The sequence below is a fragment of the Limulus polyphemus genome, unplaced genomic scaffold, assembly GCF_000517525.1.
Source record: "Limulus polyphemus unplaced genomic scaffold, Limulus_polyphemus-2.1.2 Scaffold36, whole genome shotgun sequence".
Classification (NCBI taxonomy): Eukaryota; Metazoa; Arthropoda; class Merostomata; order Xiphosura; family Limulidae; genus Limulus; species Limulus polyphemus.
This window is the reverse complement of record NW_013665646.1, coordinates 964,394-975,544: the sequence shown is the minus strand read 5'-3', so window position 1 is coordinate 975,544 and position 11,151 is coordinate 964,394. Positions and strand designations below refer to the sequence as shown.

The 11,151-nt window shown below is 36.0% G+C and overlaps 2 protein-coding genes across 2 annotated transcripts in view; one reads left to right on the top strand and one right to left on the bottom strand.

Moving 5' to 3' along the window:
• LOC106460897 (cholecystokinin receptor-like) overlaps positions 1-11,151 on the top strand; it is a 73,645-nt gene that overhangs the window by 3,609 nt on the left and 58,885 nt on the right. The gene's annotated exons all lie outside the window — the stretch shown is intronic.
• Positions 8,903-11,151, bottom strand: part of LOC111086214 (vicilin-like seed storage protein At2g18540) — a 5,853-nt gene continuing 3,604 nt past the window's right edge. The window contains exon 2 of the mRNA XM_022388166.1: positions 8,903-9,618. Coding sequence (XP_022243874.1) covers positions 8,903-9,618 — 716 coding nt within the window. The remainder of the gene's footprint in view (positions 9,619-11,151) is intronic.

Here is an 11,151-nt window from a genome sequence, read left to right as displayed (position 1 = left end):
GGATTAATGTCACAAGTGGGATACCTCAGGGCTCAGTCTTAGGACCTTTACATCAATGACATAGATGAAGGGATAGTCAATAAATTTCTTAAATTTGCAGATGATATTAAGGTCTTGGGCGTTGATAGCTGTGAAGAGGATGCTGCTGATTTACAAAAGGATTTAGATCATTTAGTGAGTTGGGCAAATAAATGGCAGATGGGTTTTAATTATAATAAATGCAAGATAATGTATGTCAGTTATCATAATTTGAATTATAAGTATAATTTGGCATAGCGGTTCATACAACGGCTCTAATTTTTTTTTTTCAAGTACAAACATATCTTGACAGATTTGAGATCTGATTACAGATTTGGACTCAGGAGGTCAAACCCTTATAATCGACGCATTTGACCACACCCAAGATGTAATAGATTAATTTACTCTAGTCCTGCCTAACAGAATTTCAATTTAAGGGTAGGCTGGTAAAGATCCTGATGAGTAATAAAATTGAATAGGGTATACACGCGCCCCACTCTAGGCGCACATAAATATAGCTAATAAAAAGGGAACCAAAGGCATCATAGATTAATTTACTCTAATCTGCCTAAAAAAATCTCAAGTGCTGCAGCTATTGAGGATTCTCTCTTGTTTAAATATAAGAATCTGATTTATCTTTAAATGGTGCCTACTGACGTTTTCACATGGTGATTATCAAATTGATGTTCTTATTTACGTGTTTATTTTAGCTTATGTGGCAAGCATGAGTGACGTTATTCAGAGCGATTTGATAAAAAAACTTATAATATTCAATCTTTGTGTTCAACTTTGCTCAGAAAGCTGCTTACTACCAGTGTTAGACTCGGGAATGGACAGCGATGGAAACTGTCTACACGTTCGTTTTAACTTTTGTTTGTTTGTTTGTTGTTAAGCACAAAGCGACACAACAGACTCACGGCTAAGCCACTGGGGTAGGGAGAGAGGACACACTGTTTTTAAAGAAACACCACTTTTCGTACGCCCATCATCTGTCTTGAACAGTGGTTTTGGAAGGTTTGAATTTGCCGTTTTGTCTTGTTGGATAACCTTAAACAGTGTAATTAATATTTTCCGTAGGAGTCTAATCCTGCTTATTACAATCTGTGGGAATGACCCGTACTTTTAGTCCATGTGTCACTCACATGGACTAAAAGTACGGGTCATGCAGTATTAATTGTACGGTATCTTCAATGTTAGCGACACCTTATGTGACACATGGACTAAAAGTACGGGTCATGCCGTATTAATTGCACGGTATCTTCAATGTTAGCGACACCTTATGTGATAAGGTGTCGCCAACATTGAAGATACCGTACAATTACTACAGCAACTTATGTTTTACTAAACATCAAAAACGTACATCCTATAATAATATGATAAATATGATGAACATAAATTCACGCCTCTAAAACACAAAAGTCGATGGTACGTGTACTGTTAAACCCCCAAGCAGACATCCGAGGTGCGCATAGCACAGATAGTCCATTGTGTACTTAACAACAAACAGACAAACTGTCTTTTATAAGCTGACTTACATCACCAGCGTATGTAACACACAGAGCTTTTTCTAAGGATTTTTTTCAACTGCACAATTATATCTTAACCACACAATTATATTCTTACTTCATCATTTTTTTAATACATGACGCCTTATTACACCTCATATATTCAGGCCTAGTACCAAATGATCTAAAAATGAAGAATATTCAAGTACACACATTTATTTATTAACTGTGGAATGGAATTTTATAATCTTAAATATGTTATTTTATATTTATCCCCTTGAACTTACTTATACAGGTGACTTTTTAACTGCACAAATATTTTTACAGGTGTACAATTTGTGATCAACTGCACACTAGGAAAACTACTGGTGACACACACAAAAAAAACTTGTTTGTCTAATGAAAAAGTTTGTAGTTTTTTTTTCCTTCCCTTTGAACATTTCATGGCTATTTGTTTTTCACCTTGCCTTTTAGCTAGATCAGTTTGCCAGACGTATTTGATTCTGATTACATCGGTATGAGACAATGTGAAAATCTGTATGGTCGCTTATTCCTGTGATGAATAGAATGTGTGTTAGTAAGCCATGTAATCATGCGTACCAAAGCAAGCATTGAAGCATAAATTGTTCCCCCAAGTTTCTTATGTTGCCATAGATACGTATATATGTATTGTTAAAGTTAGTAAATCGTCAGATATATTACCGTTAGAATAAAACATGGTGAAATATTTTACAACGTGGCTAATATTTTTCCTGAACTGAACGGTCAAGTGAGCTAGGAATGCATATACTGAGGTAATTTAAAACTGATTTCTTATGTATTCCGTTTATCCTACGTGAATGTATGATGATGATTCGTTCACGCGCATCATTTCATCCTTTCTACAAGAGTACACGGCTGACATCAAAAACTATAATCCACGTTAGATATTATGTGATAAACTGCTTTAGACCTCTGTTAAATAACTAATCTTTAGGTATTCCTAACTTTCCTTTTGCAGATGCTCATAAGCTAGTTGTTCCATATTTAAATATTCAACTCGCAACACCAAACCGATAGTGATTGGCTCTTAGCTAGTCTGTACGATTCTCTTATGAATTGTTTATATATATTATCTTTTGAGTTACAAGGCTGCTTACAACCGTTGAGGCATCTTAGATGCTCATGCATCCTCGTTGATTCTCTGTCAGATTAACTTGGTGAGGCCCTCTTGAAGTAGCCGTCCCTAATTTAGCAGGGAAAGACTAGAGGGAAGGCAGCTAGTCAACATCATCCATCGCCAATTTCTGGGATAGTTTTATTACCAACGTGGCCCGGCATGGCCAGGTGGTCAGGGCGCTCGACTCGCAATCTGCGGGTCGCGGGTTCGAATCCCCGTCACACCAAACATACTCGCCCTTTCAGCCGTGGGGGCGTTATAATGTGACGGTCAATCCCACTATTCGTTGGTAAAAGAGTAGCCCAAGAGTTGGCGGTGGGTGGTGATGACTAGCTGCCTTCCCTCTAGTCTTATACTGCTAAATTAGGGATGGCTAGCGCAGATAGGCCTCGTGTAGCTTTGCGCAAAATTCAAAACAAACAAAATTGTGTGTTCGTGACAAAAATTTCCAACTTCCCCACCTCTGATTACCATGATAAATTTGCGAGTTCTTGGGCATGCCCATAGAATTCTAAAATCCCTTACTTTCCCAGTTTTGCGAATTTGATAACCATTTCAATTTTCACATTTAGTTCTTCTTTCAGAAATATAATCGCCACTCGCCACGAAACTTTTACGAGTTCTTCGTATGACCCAGAAGGATAATAAAACACTCGTTGTTGTAAATTTGGCTACTATTTCAATTTAAAAAAATGTCAACTCGTTTTGAGGAAATTTAAAACATTTCAGGATAATACCAAATTTTGAAAATGTAAAGCGTTGAAACGTGTATATTGTTGAAACGTGTATATTGCAATTATTAGGAAATTCAATTTACTAAAAAGTGAAACTAATTTTCGGCAGCTTTCAAAATAAATGAATCAAATGGTGTGCGTGACACAGTTACCTTTGATGGTGAATAATAAAGACAAAAAGGACACTTAAGTTTAACGTTGACAAAAAAATAAAATGTAATTGCCACAAGTATAAGAACCTAGCACGAGCAACTCTAGGAATGTATTGGCATCAATTATTTCTTCTTTTTGATCGTTTTTTTATGACAACATTAAATCTGATAAATAAATCAAAAGTGATTTTTAATATCATGATATGTGATATTCATAACAGCAGTAAACACATAACGTGACTGTGAATGAAAACCAAAAACATTAACCTAAACCACATTTTGTGTTTTATTTATTTAGGGTTGCAAGGACATATTCCCCAAGATATATTGCTATATCATATTTTTAATTCTTTTTTTTTACAGAAGAACGATTGTTGACCGACGTGGATTACGTAATTAAAGTTTCACAGATTGAAATGAAGAAGAAATTACTTTGTTTAGCAGAATATTTAGAAAGTAAAACAACAATAATAAATAAATTATACTGAAGAGTTGAACTTTCATACATTTAGGCCCAGTCTAGTAGTTAGTTAACATGCCGGGCTGCAGATAGATAGGTCCAAAGTTCGAGATATGATGCTACTGCGCAAAACTCAACATTTTCAGCTATGACTTGTTATAAATACTTTCATTTGGTTCAGAGATCGGATAAAGCTATGTTTTTTTAGCGGCGAGTGCTAGTGGTTGACTCCTTCCCTCTAGTTAGTAGTGGAAACGATTATACCCGTTTAACCTACGTGCATATAAGACGTTGTTTTGGTTTAAAATTCAAATTCCAATTTTTTAAAAAGTTTTATGGGGTTCTCGCGGTGGATCGGCGGTAAGTTTACGAACTTCAAACGCTGAACCTGCCATGAACAGAGTGAAGGTAGCCAATTGTATGGCTTTGCATTAAGTAAACACCAAAAACATTAATTTAGTCCTCTCAAATATTTCTCGTATATAAACTTCGACGACGAAAACAAGTCTCCTTGTTTGCATTGTACCGTTTTATTCTTAAGCCTTATATGTACATAGAACGGCTCAATTAGTCGAACAAAAATTAGTTTAGTAATTCGCAACAGGTTTATTTCTGTATTTTAATAGTACAGAACACCCATAGTTTTGAATACACAGTAATTAGTTTAGAATCTAATGGAATTAAGTCACATTAGTTTAGACTAGGAGACTAATAAGGAAGACTGTAAAATTAGTGTGCTCCATTAGTAGTGTTTCTGATACATATTCTTTAGGATCATTCTATTCGTTGGACAAGAAATAAATGTAGGTACGATGGATATGGACAAATGAGATTATATTAATGTATTGTTTGCTTACATTATTTATTAGTCTGGTCCGGGCTTCACCCATTGTTTACAGTGCCCGGACTATCCGTCTTAAAAGATGACTTTTGTTCATAACAATGTTATTAATGTCATACACATTTCTTCTTAAATAATATATTCATATTCAAACGGAAACGTAAGTTTTCCATGTTTTCATGCAACTGTCATTGATAACCTAATTACAGCATATTATGGTAACCTCGAGAAACTTTCGATATAGAAATGAATAGACTGAACCTCAATAAGTTCACTAATTAACTAGCAGTGCGTTAACGTAAGTAAGCAACCAGAGTCAAGTCTGGTCTCATTCATTTTCGGATTCGGAGAAATTTAGGGTTAATGCCTAGGTACTGTAAATCTGGATTCGTGGTTCGCGTCCCGTTACAAAAACAAAAACAATGGTGTCCTGTCAAAGTGTCGGGCAAATCTTACTATTCGGTCAGCCCAAAGTTGGCGGTTGGTAATGTTGAATCATAGTCTTTGTTTTCGTCTATCAGTTCAAAATTAGAAACGGCCCTGCACAGATGTACCTTGTACAGTTCTAAAACAATCAAACAGATGTCTCAAACTTATTTCCGTTTATGTATTGATTTTATCAAGATTATTGTTTATTAATGTTGCTTGTTTGTTGCTAAGAGCAGAAGCCACTCAATGGGCTATATGTGTTCTGCCATCCACGGGTATCGAGAACCGATTTTTAGTGTTATAAGCCTACTGACCTACCACCGTGCTTCTGAGTTGGTTTTATATATATATATTTGTTTTGAAGTTTTAGATTTGACGACTCTACACAAAAACAAGAAACTAAGACAAAGCATAATAAACTCGTAGACAGTAATGTAAAATATACACGAGATGCACGTGCTACTGTAATTCTAGAAAGAAGAACAACTCTGTCCTTCAAGTGAAAAATATTCAATATTACTAGCGAAACAACGACATTTTACAGATCCATCGGCAACGAGCTATTGATTATTAGATGCTCCTTAATTTCAAAAAAAGCCATATATATATGCAGACGTATTTCCAAAGGAAAATACATCTAACTAAAGTTAGACCCGTTTGTCATGAAATGCATTAATTAGCTGTTTCTATGGTTTATAACGACTTATGATACCATATTTATTTTACTGTATTATACATACGATAACACCCGTAAAAGGTAATCTGTGGTCTTCACAAATATTCGTGGCAGTACGAGATTTTTGTACAAAAAAAGCAAAAAAAGCAAACAAATAAAACCTTCATCATTCTGGGGAATCTCCATGTTTTAATACCAAGAAACAACAAGGAACTTTTCTGCCTCGGAATCTTTTGAAGTTTACCTTGTCCATTGAAGGCTGGAGAAAAACAAATACTCAGGAAAAAATATAACGTACGTACCAACTGAAAAAGAAGCTGAAAACAAACTCAAAGAAACTTTAATCACAAACTGTGCTATGTAAAAAAATATATACATACACTAGTGATCCACTGTGATTGTTTATATATGTGCCTTGAACGAAAAGAAATACGTATGGAGAAAAGCAAAAATAAAGACGAATCGTATGTAATCGACATTCATTGCTGAAGGAAATACAAAACTAAAAATAAAATACCCCCAAAAAGAAGACTTATTTCGGGGACTTTCCGTCAATAAACAAGCTCGCCCTTTCATCAGATGGAGCGTTGTGATGTGACGGCCAATTCCACTATTCGTGGGTAAAAGAGTATCTTACAAGTTGGTTGTGGGTGGTGTTGAGGAGCTGGTTTATCCGTTCATAATTATGGGCGGCTAGCTCAAGAGAGTCCTCGAGCAACTTCACGCAAAATTCAACAAACAAACAAACTCATTGCCTATATTACAGTTATTAGTATATATAGAGCTATAATAACAGGACTACATTTGTTCTAAATATTATTCTATCGGCTCTAACATTTAAACAAAATTCTGTAACTTCTAGAACTTTTCGAGATATATCAGCTCTTCTGTCATTTTTGTTTGTTTCAGAATTTCGTGTGAAGCTGTACAAGAAATATGGTGCGCATAGCCGTGCCTAGCTTTGAATTGATAGACTCGAGAGAAAGCGGCTGCTAATCAACAACGTCCACCTACAATTCTTAGACTACTCTTGTCTGAATGAATAGAGCGATTTGACCATCACTCTTACCGAGCACTTATGTTGTTTTTTTTTAAGTTAAGCACAAAGCTACACAATGGGCTATCTGTGCTCTGCCCACCACGGGTATCGAAACCCGGATTCTAGGGTTGTAAGTCCGCAGATATACCGCTGTGCTACTGGGGGGCCCGAGCACTTATAGTTTCAAAACGCGAAGCGCGTTCTTGCAGCAACGAATCGCTTGTGTTTTTTTTTAATTTCGCTCAAACTTACACGAGGGCTATCTGCGCTAGCCGTCCCTAATTTATCAGTGTAAGACTAGAGGGAAGGCAGCTAGTCATCACCACCCACCGCCAACTCTTGGGATACTCTTTTACGAACGAATAGTGGGATTGTACATCACATTATAACGCTCTCACGGCTGAACGGGCAAGCATGTTTGGTGGGACAGGGATTCGAACCCGCGACCCTCAGATTGCGAGTCGAGCGCCCTAACTACCTGGCCATGCCGGGTTCCAACAAGTCACGATAAAAAAAATTCGTTTCTCTTCTCGTTAACATCATAAAAAAATATGAAGCCACGATTCTGATAGTTTACTCAATAAAATTAATTTTAATTATTTGACTGGCTCAGTTTTGATAGATAATTTTTTGAAAGTATAGTTACGAAGAAGGGCGCCTTAAGATGACTTCTCAATGCATTATGGATTATAAGTTAAAATGTAATATATGCTTGTGTATTGTCTTTTATGTACGATAGAATAGCGTATCTGAAATGAGATCAAACTTCTTAAGTTTTTGTTTTTGATAAAAAATGTTCATATGGTTTTTATTCCTAAGCTTACAGTGGATGTTGTTAAGTATTCCTACGCTCATGGATAGATAAAACGATACAATACTCTTGAGGCTGAATGTTCTTGTACAGCACATAGAACATCACTCTCCGAAATACGGAAACTGTAAGAAGGTCACGGCAAACAAGGCAGTTTTGAAGTATTTACAAGCGGTGAAACATAGATAAGGATCTATTCGAAGTAGTATTGACTAACGTAAAATAAGCTTTTGTGCTTTGTTCGAAAAATATACCTGAATGTTTTAATCGTGTAAAGCATATAAACTCCACAACAAAGATGTTGAACTCTCCTGCTACCACAGTTTATACTGCGAGTATTAGACAACAGATGGCAGCAGCGTTTTTTATACAATATGTTTATACACTAAAAATTGAAATAATTGAACAAGTAACACATTTTCAGACATATTAAACTTTCCAACTGTTTCCAAAGGCATTGTGTTTCGTTTATAAGGTAGAAGAAGTATTCATTGTATTATTTTTCAAAGCTTTCAGAGCTGATTAAAGGATAAGGAGCCATGTCAATGAAGACGACAACTTCAGATAAATGTGCTCATTTTATTCCTTAAACAATTTGAAGAGTCTTAACCAAACAATGGATGTTTATACCGAAGTAAACGTGTAACTGTCCATGCTGTTACCACTTAACTCTGAAGACTGCACGTGAACAAGAGACCCAATCCTTCTTTTTGTTTAAAACAAAATCACAGTGTATTAATCCGAGTAAGGAGAATTTACCTCTATGGTAAATATATCTCAACATTTTCATTGTTCCCACATCTTTGCATGTTTACAGAACATGATTGCTTGAGATACTTAGTAGCTCAGTGGGATGCAAAACTTGTTGTAATTCAATATTGGTGTCTTTCACGTTTCAATCAGTCTGACATGAAGTGAAGAAATTCCTTAGTTTAAAATCTCATTTGTAAAGCTAAATGTTGTTTATGTCTAGCTGTCTTTCACAACATCAGTTCTTTAAATGTTCCGGATGGACTAATAGATTTCCCTCACTTGATAAACTGTGGATTTTTTTTTATGTAATGTTAGAAAATATATTTTACGGCTGCTGTTCGGTCAGGATCTTTCCGAGCTGAACGGTGTGCTTCTCTATTTCGGTATTCTTCTTGACTTCTTCTAACTGCACCTTGGTGAGCAGTTTGATGTGCTTCTGTATTTGGGGTTTCTTCTTGACTTTGCTAACTGTATCTTGGTGAGCAGTTTTGACGTGCTTCTGCATTTCGGGTTCTTTTTGACTTATTCTAACTGTATCTTGGTGATCAGTTTGACGTGCTTCTGTATTTCGGGTTTTATCCTGACTTCTTCTAACTGCACCTTGGTGAGCAGTTTGATGTGCTTCTGTATTTCGGGTTTCTTCCTGACTTATTCTAACTGTATCTTGGTGAGCAGTTTGACGTGCTTCTGTATTTCGGGTTTCTTCTTGACTTCTTCTAACTGTATCTTGGTGAGCAGTTTGACGTGCTTCTGTATTTCGGGTTTCTTCTTGACTTCTTCTAACTGTATCTTGGTGAGCAGTTTGACGTGCTTCTGTATTTCGGGTTTCTGCTTGACTTATTCTAACTGTATCTTGGTGAGCAGTTTGATGTGCGTCTGTATTTCGGGTTTTTTCCTGACTTCTTCTAACTGTATCTTGGTGAGCAGTTTGACGTGCTTCTGTATTTCGTGTTTCTGCTTGACTTATTCTAACTGTATCTTGGTGAGCAGTTTGATGTGCGTCTGTATTTCGGGTTTCTTCCTGACTTCTTCTAACTGTATCTTGGTGAGAAGTTTGACGTGCTCAACAATATTAATGTTAAATCGGGTTAATGCAATACTAGAGTCGATTAAACTTTTTATGGAAGCAGAGTTTTCATTGATTTCCGCTCATTCTGCTCTTACGATGTAAATTAAATGCATTTTTTTACACAAAATTTAATTGCTGACTTTTGCAATCAATAGATAATATAATATTTTTGTACTTACATTTTTGGTATGAAATAGGTTATGTTACTTAATATTAAGAATTAGGCACCGCATGGTCAGGTGGTAGGGCGCTCGACTCTCAATCTGCAGGTTGCGGGTTCGAATCCCCGTCACATCAAACATGCTTGGTCTTTCAGCCGTGGGGGCGTTATAATATGACGATCAATCAAGAGTTGGCGGTGGGTGGTGATGACTAAGCTGCCTTCCTTACACTGCTAAATTAGGGACGGCTTTGCGCAAAATTAAAAAACAAACAAATGAAGAATTAATATTTCCTTTGTATGCTATTGAATAAACTCAATATATTATAACGTCCATATTTTGTTATATCTTCCTCAGTGCTACTGATGGTTTTCGGAAGAGTAACTATGTTGATAACTGCATAGTAACATCCACGTGTCTTATGTAATCGAGGCCTCGAAGTTAGTAGTTTAATGAATCTGAGAATAATCCCGATTTTAAAGCATCTTACAAAACGGTTTCATTTACATTCTGACTTTCTGTGAACTAATTCACACGTTACCTTATGATAATGTATTTAAATAATTTCAGATATATATGAATACTGCACATGCATATACAGCAACTAAATGTAAAAGAACGGTGAATCATGAAGTGTATTGAAATTCATTTTTAACTTTATTCCAGGAAAGGAAATGATAGTAATCGAATCTTAAGATAGTTGCACCCCCCAAAAAAAAATGTTCGTGTTATACCAACTTTTCTACAAGTTTTAAAGAACGAAACTAGCTGCTTATTTTCAAGTCAACAGAATTTTTATTTGTTTGTTGTTAACCGCAAACCTATACAATGGGCTATCTGTGCTGTACCCACCACGGGTATCAAAATTCGGTTTTTAGCGTTATAAGCCTTCAGACTTACCGATGAACCATTGGAGGGCAAGTCAATGGAAAATAATAATTTTCTCAGTTTATAAATACTATATTGTTGGAGAGCGGTAAGTCTACGAAGTCTACGGTAAGCCGAAGATCCTGATGTACTCGGCCAAGAACTTCTCAGATACTGGGGTTGTTTATTTAGTCACGAAGACAGCTGTCTACCAAAATTGTGAAAGCTTGATCAATAATGGTGATATATGATGTAGTATATTCCATTAAAAAGTCCTGAAATTATTTTATTTCGCTAACTTGAGAAGAGACAAAAAAAAAAAGATGTGCGCCAAATTCGTCATAAAGTACCTCGCATTGAGAAATACATATGGACGTTGTTCGTTCGTTTCTTTCACTCTCGTTGATCTAAAGAAGGCGTTTGTGGTTTTTCTTAGAACAAAGCCAGCAAGTTGATCAGTTAATTGTTGTTGTTTTT